Source organism: Neovison vison, chromosome 11 (genome assembly GCF_020171115.1).
Source record: "Neovison vison isolate M4711 chromosome 11, ASM_NN_V1, whole genome shotgun sequence".
Classification (NCBI taxonomy): Eukaryota; Metazoa; Chordata; class Mammalia; order Carnivora; family Mustelidae; genus Neogale; species Neogale vison.
Window position 1 is genome coordinate 208,454,227 of NC_058101.1, and position 17,175 is coordinate 208,471,401.

The 17,175-nt window shown below is 57.6% G+C and overlaps 1 protein-coding gene across 1 annotated transcript in view; it reads left to right on the plus strand.

The window, feature by feature from the left end:
* DLGAP2 (DLG associated protein 2) overlaps positions 1–15,257 on the plus strand; it is a 171,204-nt gene extending 155,947 nt beyond the window's left edge. Inside the window, exons 10-12 of the mRNA XM_044225741.1 lie at positions 3,347–3,438; positions 7,651–7,803; positions 10,441–15,257. Coding sequence (XP_044081676.1) covers positions 3,347–3,438; positions 7,651–7,803; positions 10,441–10,659 — 464 coding nt within the window. The 3' untranslated portion in view covers positions 10,660–15,257. The remainder of the gene's footprint in view (positions 1–3,346; positions 3,439–7,650; positions 7,804–10,440) is intronic.
* The last annotated feature ends 1,918 nt before the right edge of the window (positions 15,258–17,175 follow it).

Genomic DNA, 17,175 nt, shown 5'->3' on the forward strand with positions numbered 1-17,175 from the left:
TTACTGTCTGAGGGAACCTGGTCACTACCAAGGAGACTTTCGTCATCGCTTCCATGTCTTCCGGAAGGACAGCCTGATCGAAACCGGTGTCTCCAAATCTTTTCGTCAAGTCTTACAGGTGACGGGGTTCACACGTGCAAACCCCGCACTGCACAGCCAAGATCATCCCTGTGCCCGGCCGCAGTGACAGCAGAGCTGGGAAACGTGTTCAGTTTGGGGATCAAAATGTGAATGAAGGGGAAGTACCCTCACCCCTCCTAGGAGATGCTCTGACTCTGTCCTGCGACCTTTCTCCCTGCACCTACCAGTCGTCCCTGAACTACCCACTCCCACGTACCCCGTCCCTGCACCTGCCCCCCCGTCCCTGCACCAGCCCCCGTCCCTGCACCTGCCCCCCTGTCCCTGCACCTGCCCCCCGTCCCTGCACCTGCCCCCAGTCCCTGCACCAGCCTCCCCGTCCCTGCACCAGCCCCCCGTCCCTGCACCAGCCCCCCCCGTCCCTGCACCAGCCCCCCCGTCCCTGCACCTGCCCCCTCCGTCCCTGCACCAGCCCACCCCATCCCTGCACCAGCCCACCCCATCCCTGCACCTGCCCCCTGTCCCTGCACCAGCCCCCTGTCCCTGCACCAGCCCCCCCGTCCCTGCACCAGCCCCCCCCCGTCCCAGCACCTGCCTCCCCATCCCCATGGCTGCCCACCGCCCTAATGCTGCACCTGCCCACCACCTGTCCTCAGGGCACACTCAGTCCTGAACCCCAGCACCCTCCTCCTCCCCCTGCACCACCTCCCCACACCCCAGATCCTGACCACCACTCCAGGCCCACTGCTGCCTGGCAAATCAGATCGAGGAGGAGGGTCTGTGGGGAGGAAAGCCCCTCTCGAAACAGATTGGCAGAACACACCTGGGCCTGGGGATCAAGAAGCAGGAAAACATTTTTTAAGTCTGAAAGGATGCTACGGTGTTTTCTGATTTATTCACTTTTATTAAAGCCACACGTGTTAAACTTGTTAATATTTGAGAAGCGGTGCAGAATTAGACGCGTGAGGGAATGCCTCCCTCCTTCGGAATGATAAGGACGTGATGGTCGCACAGGACAGGGCAGGTGACGGCCGGCTGCGGCATATCTTCAGCTCGTTCAGGAAGATGAGCACGCGCGCGGCGAACTACTCACTGCTGATTCGCAGTGAGGCGGACACCTTCCTTTCAGATGCTGCGTGTGTGTGAAATCGTTCATAACAAAACTCCAGGGAGCAGCAAGCTGAGGTCCTTACAGGCAGATGAGAAAACAAGACAAATTGAATTAAGCGTTGAAGTCCATCGTCTTACTCTGGAGAAAATCATTTTAAGGACACGGCATGCCCGATGCCGGCACCTCGCTTTCGGGGGAATGGCCACCGCTGCCTGCGGGGCCACTGGTGCCCACGACGCGCCTCTGGCCCACCACCACGGGGTCGCGCCTGGGACTTCCGTCCGCACGGCTTCGTAGCACTTGGTCACGTGGGGTGGGGGCCCGTCCCCCCCGTGGTCTCTGGCCCTCTCGTCCAGCGCGAGGTCCCGGGGGGAGCACAGCAACGGCGGGGCGTGGCTGGGGAGCACTCGGCTCCTCCACGCGGGTCGACACACACTGGAGGAGTCTCCCAGATGCTCCGCTTAGAGGCCGCCAGTTATAGTCACTTGCGTTTGGGAAATGGTGGGGGCCGTGGGGGGAGCCGGGTTTACTCCCAGACTCAGTTTCCCCTCTGTGGACACCTACAAGGCCTAGACAGTCGTGTGTGCCCCGCAGACCGGCACAGGCGCCCCCAGGGGCAGGGGCAGGGGCAGGGCAGCCCTCCAGACAAGAAGCTGGGGACGCGAGCTTGTCCTCGGTGCACCTCGAGCTCTGGTCCGCGCTCTTCTTGAGACGGGCCTGGAGTCCAGAAATGGTGGGTCGGCGCAAGCCCGCCTGGGAGGGCGATGTTCCTTCCTCCCCTTCCAGGACAGACGCCTCTCCAGGGAAACAGCCCCTCTGTAACCGCCTCCCACCTGCCGTTAGCAAATACAGGCTCCCGTGGTGCTCTTGGCAGGAAGGCCCGAGGTCACAGCCCAGCCACTGGCCCCCGAGAGGCTGCCTCCACTCCTCGCCACATGCACTTCGGAGGGTCTGCAAGAGCGCCGAGGGGCAGCCAGAAGCGAGCCGGTGGGGATAACCCGCTCCAGCTCCACGACGCCGCTCTGCCGAAACCCTGTGCATAACTTGTATTTGTCTCAGGGATGGAGGGGGGCCTGGGCTCAGGGTAAGGAGGCAGGAAACGGGTCCCCACAGATTCCCAAATGCTTTTAGATTATTCTGAGTTGGGATCCGCCAAAGCTATTAGTTCCCAAATGATTATGGCGCTAATGCCTGGCAAGGACTGGTCCGTCTGAGGACGGGGGACAGAGGCGGCAGGCGTTGGAGCCACCCAAAGGTCACAGGACTGGGGCAGAGACCCGGCACGTCACACACACAGGCTTGCATTCCCCCGAACTCCATCCCGAAGTGTCACCCCACGCTTCTTCAGTGTGTTAAGTTCTCTCCATGGACAAAACTACAGCAGTTACTTTTTTTTAAAGTGGCATTTGTTTGCTTGAAGTCATACAGCTTAGAAATCGCTTGGAGACTTCTTGTCATGTCACAGTGGGGTCACGGGGGGGGGGGGCATCGTCACCGTGAATGTCCGTGGGGAATCAGTTGGCGAGTCGAACGTGATGGGAGCCCAGGCGGTGACAGTGACTTGGCTGCCCACGAGGCCCCACGGCTGGTGGCGGGATTTTGGACAGAGCCCAAGGCTGGGAGATGACGGTCACAAACACACCACAGCCTCTCCGGGCACAGCTCCTCCCTCCGGGCGAGACGCTCTCAGAGCCCCAGAGATGACTCCCGTGAGTCCAATGAGGTCACAGAATCCGACGTGATTTCCTAGAAATTAGGAAGTAACATCTTCATTTTTGTGGAGGCCATAAAAAGTCAGGACTCGATGTCTTTTCTGTTCCTACCTGCGCCTCACCGTCTAGCTCCCCTGAGCAGCGTCGCTAGGAGAAGAGCCTCCTGCGGTACGGAGCACCCTTCCCGACCACACCGTCCCAGCGCCGACCGTCAGAGCCAGCTGCTACTACCTACACCTCGTCCCCTTCCCTCAAAACCCGGACACGGGCCGGCTGGACAAAGCTTCAGTCCGTGGCCGTGCCCCGCACAGCAAACTCGAAGTTTTGACCTTCAGGGAAGGGGGAGACTCACTCGGGCATTTGAACTTGACTCCTCGTGCATCACTCTTGCTTTTGGTTTCTTGCTGACCCAGTTGTAAATGTGTTTTGCTTGTTCTGTTCACAGTTCTCGGTAAGATCAGGAGTGCCGTGGGGAGCGCGCAGCTTCTGATGTCCCAGAAATTCCAGCAGTTTTATTGGCTGTGCCAGCAGAACATGGTGAGCAGATCTCAGGTGTGCTCGGCCCTTGGAGGCAGCCGAGGGGGCGGGGTCTCCACGCTGCCCTGCCGGAGGCTCCTGGGGGTCTTGGGGGCTGCAGAGCAGGGAGCAAATTCGAGCAACGTCCTGGGTTGGGGTTCGGGGTGGTGAAGAGGCCACTGTGAGGCAGTGCTGGGGGAGGGGGGCGCGGGGACAGCCCCCAGAGCCCTAGGGCGCCTTTCCGCTGCACGGTCCACTTGCCCAAGACCCTAGGAGGGAGGTGGGATGGGAACAGCTGTGATGTCCCGGACAAAGACCGTGACGAGGGGAGGCTTGACCCAGCGCATTAACAGCGACATTCAGAGAGATTGGGGAGAGACCGTAGAATAATTGGGGCTTTCTGTGTCGTAGTCAGGACAGAAGGGACTATACCAGGAACATACACACAGCACAGGTGGCTTTAAACTCGGCTCTGACTGTTCTGAACAGCGAAGAGAAAGAAAACCCACCTGTAGGTCGACGCTTACTTACAGCATCTGTGTACGCGCGCGCACGCGTTCTGTCTGATGAAAGCGCATATCCATGGGACTTTCTTGCAGAAGTAACTAAGGAGCTTTCACATCACTGTTCAGACTATTTTATAAATCCATTCGTGGATTTCTTTGAGCGCAAACTTGTTGAAATCAAGTAGTCTGTGCACCATAGGAGCGACGGTGCCCACGGTTTGACTTTGTTTTGTTGTTTTGACTGGCAAGGAGACGCGAGGTTACCGAATGTTCTCACACACCAAAGGAGGCAGAGTGCATCAGAGCTGCCGACTCACCCCTCTTGATTAGGGTTGTTCAAAAATGTGTTTTCTCTAGTATTTTCCAGTTAACCCCATTGGAGTTCATCCCAAAATGTACAAAGTGGCCCCCGTGTCTCCTGGGACAGGAGATCATAACCCCCGTTAGGAAGTGGGGGCAGGAAGGGTCCGTGCACCTTGAGAGGGACGTGCGGCCGCGACGTGCCCAGCTTTGGTGTTGGGGAGCATGTCCTGCTTCTCCCTGTCTGACGACTGTCCTTAAAGGAACGGATTTAGGCAGTTACTCAGCTTTGTACATGTCACCTGAGTTGGGTAAGCATCGGTACTCACCGTCGTTAGGAACTCACTACCTAACGCACCCAACAGGCAGTAAAAACATGTAAAAACGTTACTCGAGCTTTAAATTGTCCATGTCCTGTGTGCCAGAAGCAGCTAATACTAGATTTTTTAATCATCCATCCTAATATTTTGGATGCTTCTTACACATGCCCAATTGCATTTTATTCTAACCTTCAAAAAGTCCTTTTCTGAGCTCTAATATACAGAGTGTGGCTGCTTCCTTTGTTTTGGATTCTATCTAGGATTCGAGGGGGAGAAAAAAAACACCCACCCAAACCAGCCGGCAGCAGGGGGCGCAGGAGGGGCGGGTGTTTGAGGCGGCCTGGCCAGAGAGAGACGCTGGGGCGCAGGCAGATACCGCGTCGTTAGCTGGAGGATTTAGGCGGCTGACCAGTTTCACGTCAAAGAAATGAGCCCAGAAGACAAGCCAGGGCCCAGGACATTCAGGATGGAGAGCAAAGCAGCATGTCCGAGGCAAGGGCATCGGGTACTGGATGCGTCACAGGGCGCAGAGCCGAGCGGAAGCAATGGCCCTTGCACCCGTACAGAACACGGGCCTCCGGGATGGACCAGGAGCCCGGCATCCCCAGCCGGCCTGGGAAGAGTGCGCAGTCCCTTCCAGACCTACGTGCCACCAGCGGCACTGTCCCCTATGTGCCCTTTGGAGGACGTTAGCTGGGAACACGGGAGCCAGAGTCCACGCTGTGGGGGCCTCTGCCGGCCGAGCCAACAAACCCCAAACTCTGCGGAATGAGAATTTAGCGGGGAAAGACGGCACTGTGTCGCGGTGCTGGGGGAGGGGGGTGGTACGGCTCACCACGGGCATGCGGCCATCCCCACCCAGGAGAGGGCAGAGGATGGGGTACGGAGCCTGGGTGTGCCCGGCGGCTGCACACAGCCGCACCCCTGCCTCGAGAGCAGCCGAGCGGGGCAGCGTCCGCCCTTGGGTCTCCCGGAGCCTGCATCTTGCTAGGAGCACTTCCTTAGCTTTTCCTTTTGAGGACATGACCCGGGCCCAGCAACCTGACCTCAGAGATGGGCAGGGTCACTGTGCTGCCTCCTGCAGACACGCTCAGGTGTCCCCCTTCCCAAAGCCACAAAAAGCAAAGGTTCGTCGGGTTGGTGAAGTCGTTCAGAAGACTTCCACAGCCCCCCTTCGAAACTCAAGTTCGACGGAACGTGCCTCCCAGGTGTGAGAAGCCTCCTCCCGCCCCCCTTCCATCCCGATGGCCGCAGGCATGTTCAGGGTCCGGTCCCATCACCGTCACTGCCGAGTCGCGGCCCCAGCTATCACACGGTTGTGCTGTTTTTCCTCAGGAGCAGCAGCTGAGTCAGGCTCCCACACGCGAGGGGACGAGCCCCCTACGGCTGGTGGACGGAGCTGCCCCCGTGAAGACACGTCCCTGGAGGCTGGCTGTCCCTCTCACCGATGCCAGTATCCCCCCGGGCTCCGCGGACACACAGCTCGCTCCCCCAACCTTCACTGGCACAGGCTGCTGGTGGGTCACACGGCAGGCTGGGGGCCAAGCGATCGTTCTGATAAGGGTGTCAGACCAGCGTGATGTGGACTGAATGTGTCCCCCAGGGTCATGACGTCGGGCGATGGGGCCTTCAGGCTGTGAAGAGGTCATCAGGGTGGAGTCCCCATGAATGGGGTTAGTGTCTTCACAAAAGGGACCCCACAGAGCCCGCAGCCACCCCCCAAGTGACACTGCCAGAAATCGACCACCTGGACAAGGGCCGCCCCCCCAGGACGCGTCCACACGGGCCTGAGCTGAGATGCCCAGCCTCCAGCACCGCGGGGCTCTGTCTCGCCGCCCTGATGGACCTTAGTCCATTGGACCTTTGACACAGGCAAAGGAGAGCTGACTGGGAACAATTCACAAGTAAGATGAAATTTGCACATTATAAGCAAATTCACCAAAATTTCTCAGTTGAATCTGAGATAGCCTCCCACTGAATCAAAGACCCCACCCGCGGAAACACCCACACACTTAACCCGGGGTCCCAGCCCCCTGTGCCTCTAGGCAGGTACAGTGCGAAACAGCCAGCCTCGCGCGCACAGGGCACGTGGGCGGACAGAGGCGCGCTCGTCTCGGAAAGCCGTCTGAGTTGGATGCAGCCCGCGCCCTGGGACGGTGTGCGCCTGGGGCCTGGCGTGCGGCTCTGCGGCCTCCCCTATGCGTGGGGACCTGTCGGTGAATCCACTGTGCACCTACCTCGGACGGGCATCCCCACCCTCCCTCTGCGGGGGCACAGCAAACACAGGCGCGTGTGTGTGTCCGCGCTGGCCGTGGGATTTAGCGCGAGATGTGCCGGAGCGCACAGAACCGGCTCCAAACCCAGGCTCACCGCCGCCGAACACGAGTCCCTGTCCCGCGCACCAGTCTGAGCAGCCCCCCAGGGAGACCGCAGCTGCCTTGTGGCTTTAGGAACTGCCCAGTGTCGGGAAACTGAGCATCACCTAAGAAAGAATTTTCGAAAGGAAGCAAGGAATGAACGTAGTGCACGCATCTTCTTTAACGGGCATTGTTGTTCTAGAGCGGCTTCAGGTTCACGGCAAAACTGAGAAGGAAGAGAGATTTCCCATTCCCCCGCCCCCTACAACATGACCCGCTTCCCCGACAGAATGTGCTTCTGTTGTAATCGGGGACCCTTCACGGACACGTCCCCGTCACCCGGAGTCCAGGGCACACGTGAGGGTCATTCCTGGTGTCGTGCGCTCTGTGGATTTGGACAAACATACCGTGATGTGATGGTGTCGTGCAGAGAAGTCTCCCTGCCTGAAATGTCCGTGTCCCACACGCGTGTCCCTCCCCACCGCCCCAGGCAATCTCTGATCCTTTTACTGTCCCCACAGTGTTTCATCCTCCAGAATGTCACAGAGCTGGGATCACACACTTTGTAGCTTGTCCATATTTGGGGACATGCAGTGTGTCGGCAAGTCCCTCTGCAAGCTCACCGGGCCCTTGCGAGCCCACTCGAGCACTCGCATTGGAGTTTGAATCCGCGGGCGTCTCCCTGGCCCGACGCCATAAGAGGTGCGTGCGGGGCAGAGCGGGCTGTAAACTGTGCTCGTGTGTTGGCAGGACCCCAGCGCCATGCCGAGACCTACGTCCCAGGACCTGGCGGGCTACTGGGACCTGCTGCAGCTGTCCGTCGAGGACGTCCGCCTGAAGTTCGACGAGCTGCACCAGCTCAAGCTCGGCGGCTGGAACGTCGTCGGGTCGCCGGAAAGGAAGGTAATTGTGCCGGCACCTCACGCCCCGGCCCGGCTGCGGGAGTCACTCTCCACGCCATGGGCTCCTAGTCTCAGGTTAGCGCCCCTGCGTCAAGCCGTCACCGGCACGTGTGTGCGGAGGGGATGGAGTCAGCGGCCGGGTGTCGGAGATTAGTCTCTTTCTTGCTGGGTCTCGTGGGCTTTAGCCCCAAACCAGAAGCAGATCTAGAGTTTCCCTTCGTCCGGGTCTGCTTTCTGACCTGTCCTCACCATGCCTTTGTCGGGGTCACACGCAGGTGCTTTTCCACAGGGGTGTGTCGGGCCTGGTCACAGGGACTGCTTCCTGTTGAGATAAACATTTCAGTTGCTTACCTAAAACATCTCAAGCTTCAGTGAGTGGCTTGATGATGTAAACTCCCTCTAGATCTCGCAGCCTCTCCCTTGAGTACCTGCGTGTGTCCATTGAATTTAAACCCTTAGGGTCACATCTTCCCTTTGGATTTCATCTTTAGAGGACTAACATGTGGTTCTGAACCAGCAATAAACACACTGATTTCCTATCACATTTTAAAGATGATCTAAGTAAACATAAGATAGACATTGTCAAAATAAAATAATGACATGAAGCCAGCGTGCCTGGAAGGCGTGGCGGTAGCTGTCGTACAGGATGGAGGCCATGTGGCGAGCCCGAGCAGAAGCCGTCACTGACCTCAGCGCCGAGCCCACAAGGGTGCCCCCCGCCGTCCTGGAGTTCTGGGCTCGATGCCATGGACACCACTGCCGACCGTGACCAATCACACAGACGGTGGGGCAGAGCGGGGTAGGCAGCCGTAGGCGCTCTGTGAGCCGGACAGCGTAGGTAAGCAAGTGCCATCAGTGCTCTGGGTTTGAAGTGAAGGAGTCCCAAGCACAGCGGTGCGAACGTGGTTCTAACAAAACACTACACATAGAGCTCCGCCAGCAGTCCGAAGGCAGGCAGGGACCCTCCTGTGGTTCTCACTCTTCATAACTGACAGCTGATACCATCCCTCCTGCCTGAGCTACGCACAGGGAACGGCCCTAGCCGAAGACCGTCTCTTGCTGGGGGCGGACACCCCGGTGTAGACGATGGGCAGCTCGTTCACACCACAGAGGCCCCACGCTCGTGTTTCTTGAGCGAGTCCATTCTGTAGATCTGCGGCCACCTGGTCAGCCCTCCCTTCCCCGGTACGCTGGAGGCTGAGAGCCCCGTGCACAGCTGAGTGTCCCCACAGCTGCTCCCGTGTATTTCCCGCAGCCCCTACTCCAGGCTCCCGAGCAGAGACGAGCTAAGGGGTCACGCGCCCAGCGCAGGAGCCAACTTCCGAGAGAGCGGAACGTCTCCGTGAACCAGTCACCCCATCGTCTTAGATGCCCGCCCGAGAGCCAGAAAGACGGTGTTGCTTCCAGTCCAAGCCATTTTATTTTTTTTTAATCTGGGGAGAGGCAGAAAGGGAGGGAGAGAGAGAATCCCAAGCCGATCCCACACCCAGTGAGGAGCTCAGCTCAGGCTAGATCCCACAACCCTGATACCATGGCCTGAGCCCAAGCTGGAAGTCAGCCACTCAGCTGACCAAGTCACGCGTACCACACCCCCTGCTTTTTAAAAACCTCTCGGTCCGAGCCATTTTAGAGTAAGTCGTGGGAATAAAGTGTCAGACAGCAAAGCTAGCTTCCTCCCAAAGCCGACACCACGCAGCGGAAGATTTGGCCACCGGCGTCTGCCCCGAGTGTCTTCCCCGTACCCGCAGTCCGGCCCCTCTGGGTTTCTGTAGAGGCTGGAGGGAGAGAGGGGGTGGGTTCCCCCCAACAATGAGGCGTCGGCTCAGACAAGAAGGGGGTTCTGGTGCCTTGTGCCAGGCGCTCTTTCCTGGGAAGGGGCCCGTCGACTCCGTAAAGCCCTGTCAGCCATCAGCACCGCCCGCCTGCAGTCCAGCCTTTCCAGTTAGGGCGCGCGGTGAGTGACGCGCAGGGTGAGGGACACAGACGCGCCTCTGGAACAGTGACAAGCACTACATACCACATGCGCTGCCCGCCTGTGGCCCGGAGCCTTCTAGAAAAGGCCTACGCCTGTTTTTGTGACTTCATTAAGAACATGAAGTAATCGTGTGCGTCTGTGTACCATCTAGTCAACGTCAAGGGGTTTTAGGGCCCTAACGGGGATTTGGCTGACGGCCGCGCACGTAGGATGGTTTCCAGGAAGGCCCTTAGAATCCGGAGTCCGTAGGAAAGACTGCCGCGTGCGACAGGGTGTCAGGGGTCGTCTGCCACACGCCCCGGGCGCTCGAGACCTTGGATGGCAGGCGTGGGCCGATGCTTGATGACGGCAGAGTTCGCTGCTCTGGGCACGACATCGAATAAAGCAGAGACCAAGGACACGGGCAGTGTTCGGGGGCGGGTTTGAGTTCCTTAAGTGTGACGCCGTCACCAGACCCCAGTACCCACCGAGGAAGGCTGTGGGAAGTCACGGGCAGGGCCACCGGGCAGGCGGCCAGGCCGCGGGGTGGGCCCCGGGGCTGGGCCAATTTGGGCCCTCGAGGGGTGTCCCAGGCCACTCGTAGTCACCCCCGCCTGGGGCGGGTGCGCGGGCAGGTGCTGCTGTCCTCTGATGGTTCCACTCTTGACTTGTGATGCTTTTCAGGAAGAAAGAAAGGTGCCCCCTCCGATACCAAAGAAGCCCCCCAAGGGGAAGTTTCCCATCACGAGAGAAAAGTCCCTGGACCTGCCGGACAGACAGCGTCAAGAGGCCCGGAGGCGGCTCATGGCGGCCAAGAGGGCGGCATCCTTCCGCCAGAATTCGGCCTCGGAGCGCGCGGACAGCATCGAGATCTACATTCCCGAGGCCCAGACGCGCCTCTAGGGACGGCCGTGGCCCTCGCCACCGTCCTCCCTCTGCTTTGTAACAGAATGCTTGTACAGTTTCTCACCGGCCCGGTAACTTCCCTCCCGTTTCTCCGCCGAAGCCGCCGTCGTGCTCTGTTCCGCGCACACCGGAATGCTTGGACTCCGCGGCTCGCCGAGCTCGCGGCGAGAACAGCTTCCTCCTCCTCGTCCTCCCCCGGAAGGTCTGACTCTCCGTCAGCTGTGACGGCGACGCGTGGGGACACCTCCCCGAGCCACTCTGTTCTCAGAGGATACCAAGAAACACCTCGAGAGATGGAACCCGGCTGACATTTTGTTATTTATATTTTTATAAATCGTGCGATACTAGAGGCAAGAGTAACAAATAGCAAAATCAGTGGGTACCTCTCACCGGTCACCAGACCCCCCGGGGGAAGGTGCTCCAGCTCGAAGGGCAGCAAAGACAGACCCATCTGCCCCCTTCCACCGGGGGGTGCTTCTCCCTAAACCCAGCTGACCCGTCGCCAGGGTCCTTGTGCCAAGTCTCGGGTGACGAGAAGCCATCTCTCCAGGCCCCTGGCTCCCTGCCATGCAGTTCTCCAGAAACCCAGGGGATTCCACGTCTGAACCCATTCAAAATGCCCAGCACAGCGTCTACACCATCAAAAAACCCGCTGCCTGTTCATTCCCACAAGGGAGCGACCCGTGAAGAGAGAGCCAAGTCGGACGAAAGGCTGGCGGTCCCAGCAGGCGTCTGGAACGGAACGGCGCGGCGGTCCTTCTGACACCGAACTCCGTGTCGGTCGTGGTCCCTTGTAACTTACATGGCCCAGTCTCGGCTCTCCGTGTCCCCATTTCTGTACGTGTGGTTTTTTACAGATGTATATATATCCTCCAACTGTTCTATCCGTTCACTCTCCAGGGTACCCCCCAAAAAGTTTGCTTGTTTAGAATGACAGTTGTGATGTTGTACAAAGTTTAAGAAATATGAATGTGAGTGGTAAGTATCTCAGTTTAAACGGTAAAGAAGAAATGCAGTTTACGTTCGTGTTTCTCCAGAATTCTTTTGTCCTATGCAGTATTGCTAAAGTCAGGAATCTATTTCTTGCCTGTTTTAAACATGATGAAGAAAAAAAAAGGTTACATATGATTCCCAGCTGTAGACTCTAAGAAAAGGGATTAGTTTTAAGAATTCTGGTTGGCACCAGAGAGAAGCAGGAAGGATTCGAGTGCGCAGGGTGCCCGTCGGTACAATCAGATGCAGGCGCGGTGACTGTCCCTCCAGCGCTTCTCGTGTCCCTGTTCCGACACGTCTCCGGAGGGAGAGCCTGTCGCGCTTCTCCGTCCGACCCTGAGCTCGGCGTCACACCAGGCAAAAGCAGGATGGCACCTGGAGGTGGGTGTGTCCCCCAGACCCAGGCCTCCCCGCGCCCTGGGGGTTCCGTGCAGAGCAGCCCCGCTTGCCCACTGTAGCACTTTTTCCCTCGGCTCTACCGGCACTTTACCTGTACCCATCCCCGCTTCGCTCGCTGGCGTCGGCAGCACCCAGTGGGTCCCGGCCGCCCCCAGGCTTCCCTCCCCTCACACTCCACATTCCAGAAGCTTGGGTTCGTGGGGGCACAGTTGGTATTAAAGCATGTTTAGCTTCAAAGTTTTACTTTTTTAAAGCTGAGTAGTTAAGAATTCCCTGTAAGTACAAAACCCTGTAAATTGAGCCTCATATCTGGTATATTTTACCAAACAGCCTTAAAATATATTTGGAAGCAAAAATCAGTACGAATGTATATCCTTGAAAAAATGCAAAAAAAAAAATCCCTGAAATATTCTTGTATCAATGCACCCTCCTTCCCCAGAGTATTGAAAGCGTTCTTTTCTACCTGAGTAAACACCTAAATCCTGAGTAAGGGACAATAATGATGCTTCTCCCTGTAATCACTGTACTCGTTAAAAACAAGCATACTCACAAGTATTGGCATTTTAGACTTAAAAATGATGTATTACTTCAGGTGAAACGCTCTTTGGAAACAACCCAGAGAAGTGAGAGGAAGCGGAAGACGCACACGCGGAGGCCAGCAGCGTGCCTGTCCCCGGGCGGACTGTTTCCATGCGCTTGTACGAGACATAGAACGACAAATTATACAATTAGACAATAATTATTCTATGTCCCAGATTCTCTGATCCTGACTTCAACGAAAGTCTTCACTGAATTTGGCTTTTTTTTTTTAACGTGTTGTATCCTCTATTTTTATCTTAAAATCCCCATAAGTCTAGGCCAAAACATCTGAGATGAGCAAATTAACCTACCACTAAATTCAGCAGCAGCCGCTGATGCACGCCGGGGGACGTGTGCGAACCCCGGTGTGGTCCACCGAGTCCCAGAGAAGGTGGTGTGACGGGCGCGCAGCCGCACTCCCTGACGAAGTGCAATACGCCAGTTCTCCCACGGGTGACGTCCCCCGCAGTGCCGGCGGCGAGCGGCGTGGGCTCGGTGTGCGCGTCCAGAACAGGAAAGCTGTCTGGGATGCTGCGTCAGTGCGGCTAACCTCCTCCAGGCCCTGCGGGCACCGCACCCTGCGGAGCCGCGGTGTGACCCGTCACCACGGTGCGGAGGCGGTTCGAGTGAAGACCGCGCCAGCCGGAGAGCATGGCAGGAGACGCCCGCACACCGCGCCCTGTGGCCATCGTCACGGAAGGGATCTCAGGGTTCCCGTGCACCCCGTAGCTACGTTCCTGGAGGACACAGCCTGACTGTTGGGACCCTGCGTGGGAAACGATATGGCTCACGGCCACGAGCTGACGTTGCCCCACTGAAGGCTCCGGGTGACTCGACACCGAAACACGAGGACGAGGAACAGCATCCTGATGTCCCCCAGAGCCAGAGAAGCCAAATGTTACCTGTCCACAAGAGCACTTTCCATGTAACCCACCCCACGCCGCCTCACCTGTCCTCACCATGTGCCACGTAAGCGTTGCGACCCGTCACGACGTTCTCAGCAAACGTGTGGAGCCGTCCCCGCATGGTGTAAAGAATAGAACTGTGGGATGATACCAAAAATTCACATTTCTGTTTGAAAGGAGCCATTGCTGTGTTCCCCTCAAGGTCAGTACTAAAGACTTCTAGAGCGTTGAAGAGCAAAGTGTATCATTAGAGAAAAAATTACATTTAAGGGTCCCTCTTGTCAAAAAAAGCCAAACCAAACCACACATAGCCACAAAATCAGTGACCCACAGAGTGGAGGGTCCGCCGTGCAGGCTCCCGCAGAAGCAGCCGGCCGTGCCGTCGGAAGACAGACTGCCGCAGGGCTCGTGGCCGTGTGCGCAGCCGCCCTCACCTCGAGGTCCCTGTCCCAGCCGGCCCCACCTTGCCACTTGCCTTCCTGAGCACGGTCTCCCTCCCTCACGTCAAGCCCCCACGCTGTGTGTTTGCTCCCTCGTGTGGCCACCGATCACCGGGCCCGACAGTCACCCCTGTGCCACCGCGATCTGGGCCGGGGTCTCCGGAAAGCTGTGGCACTGCCGTCCCACGGTGACTGCGGAGTGCACAGCTGTCAGGACAGCTCTCTGGTTTGGGCCAGAAGCCCTGGTGGCGAGGAGGGGTCTCAGGGGGTCGTGGTCTTTGCCAGACTGTCAGTCAAGCCAGATGTCTCGTGGCCCGGGGTTTTGGAGGCCAATGGAGCATCTCAGGGGAGAGGCAGCCATGCTGAGCCCCTTCTGCCGGGAAGAGCCACCAGCCCTGTGCCCAGAGCCCTAGTGGACAGAAGGTCCGGCGGCCAAATCGGGGAAACGCTTAGGAGCCCGTGCATCCCCAAGCTGAACAGCGTCCAGGCTGGTGTTCGTGAGCGCGGGGACCCAACCTCCTCGTGGGGCCACCAACAGGAGACACGGACACGTGACGAGTCCCGCATGGGGGCACCCAGGAATGGCCTTTGACCCCCGCTTCTGAAAACTGGAACGCTCCTGCCATCAATCACAGATTCTGTTCCCCCCAGAATCGGGCCTAAATGGCCAAATTCCACCTGTTGCCATGTGCTGCTTTCTTCTCAAGCCTTGACCACGGGTGGTTTTTTTTTTTTTTCCCTTTCTATTGCAAATATAACTTGCTAATCAGGTCGCTGCGGGCCAGGGTGCCCACCCTGGACTCCTTTGGAACTTCCTGCGGGTTCTCTCTTGTTTTAATCTGCGCATTTGTTTACACTTTATTTGAAAGTTTGGGTCGAATACAGGAGTCCAAACCTTGAAAACAGATTAGAAAACCAGGAGTGGAGGCGATGGAGAACGCAGTTGGCTGCTGAGGGCTAACCTGGCCGCCCCTGACTCGGTGGCCTGCCTGGTCCGGGGCCCAGGCCATGCTGACGGTCAGGACGGCGTGGGCAGTGAGCGAAGCGCTGGAGGAGGGGCCTCACACACCCCTGCTCCACGCCTGGGTGCAGAGCAGCTGCAGAAAGTTCTGGAAATGAATGGCCAGCCGGCTGTTCCCATACCCCACCCGGCTCCAGGTCATACATCAGCCAGACGAAACTTCACCTCGGTTTCCTGCTATCCCTGGTCTCCCTCACAGATCGATGGGGAAGCCTGAGGTCACGTGGGCTCTAATGTCCTCCGAGCTCTTCGGGAGCAGGAGTGAGCAGGAGTGACCGCTGAGCCGCCGTGGCCCGGCAGGTGTGCGGTGCTTGCCGGCGCCAGGCCCCTTCGTGAGTATCCAGAGGACCTGCGCCAACCAGAATTGGGCCGTGGGTTTTTCACCCTCACTCAGGCTCTGTACCCTAGATGCAGGGAGAGCGTCCGGGAAGCACGGCAGGGATGAAGGTCGCGGAGGCGGGGATGAAGGTCGCGGAGGCGGGGCACGCCGGGACGCAGTCGGGCAGACGGGCAGGACCGCCGCCGGTCGTGAAGCTGCCCTCGCAGCCCGGCGTTCCGCGACGGCTGTTCCTCACTCTTCGGAGCACGCGCAGGTGGTCCGTGGGGACACGGCAAGAAATAACCCTCTTCTCCACCCCGCGGCGTTGAAGAGCATCCACACGTTCCTGATTTGCTCCCCTAACCCCGGCCTTCTCACCCAGCCGCAAAACAGGAGACGGTGTCGAGCGTCAACCAGGACACGCGACAGACGCCTTCTTGGCCGAGGAAATGGCAGTTAATACTCTGACCTACTTTTTAAAGCATTTTGTACGTCCACGAACTACGGTAACGCAGGGTTACCACCGTCCTTTCTTAGATTTTATGTGACTCTTCATCATGGGTGCTCATTCCGAATCTGAGAGCTTGGGGTCCGAGCTCTCGTGTATTCGGGGGGGGCGGGGGACGACAGTCGCGCCGCTCCTGTGCCGACTGAAGGACAGACCGATCCGCTCCAGGAGACGGTGGTCTCCATAGGCCGTGCCCTGCACCCTCCGCTAACACGCACGACGGAAGCATGAAGGCCGTGGGGTGGCACCTTCCGGAGGCCGCGCACCCACTGTCCGCTCCTCCCCGACTATGCCCGCCCCCGCCCCCGCCGTTCCAGCGTTAGGGTCAGATCACGGTAAAAGGGCTCAGCACGTGTGTCTCCCCCTCCACCTCATCCCCGGTTTGCTGAACTCAGAGGTCTCCCCACCACCAGTCGCGACCCCGAGGCTACTCTTAACTCTGATTCCCAAACGCTAAGCCACTTTGCTCTCGGACAGGCCCTTCTTGTCGGGAGACCCGTTCACCCACCCGCCTCCATGTTTCATGCCAAAATGCCCAGGTGTGGCCTAAGGACTGAACTCAATGCCTCCTCTAGAAATTCAAGGAATGTTAGAACCAGGAAACTAGATGTTTAGTTAAAGTTTAAAAACAAAGTATATAAATAAATATATATAAATATATACACATACGAAACCATATCAACAATGACGGTGAACAGAGTGCCAAATATCCAACATCTGTACAAAGGTTCCCTTCCCGGAATTAAACTATTTTATGTAATTCTCTTTCTCATGCTTTTACAGTTCTTTTGATAAGTTCTCTTCGGTCGCATGCAGGATACCGGACGTGAATGTACAATGTATGCTCTCCACCGCCGCCCTCCCTGCTTCCGTCCATAACCCCTTCTCCGAATGTGGGCCGCTTCTTTGAGGCTCTGCCGCGTTCGGTCCTTTCCGTTCTCCGTGTCCGTGACCCTCCCCTCCCCGCCGATCCCGAGAAAACCGAGCCCGCCGTCCTCTCCTAACGCCTCTCTGATGATGCCTCTCTCACTTGATTTCTGTCTTGTAAATAGTTCCGCAATTAAATTTTTTGAGAAAAGTGATGTTTACTTTTTATTGGAGTGACTTCTCGTGTTATTTTGAACCCGGAACAAATTATAGAGACCAAAGAGTTTTATCCCAGAACAATGGCACCCTTCCCCCATGATTTATTTTGTTGTTGAAATATCCTCCGTTTCTCTACCTACTAAGAAGAAATGGACGCTTATTAAGGCTACAGATTTCATATGTATGCAGAAATGCACAGACTAAAATGAGTTTGAAATTAATAAATAGTACGGAATTTAGCTAATGGTTGTTTTAGACTCTCT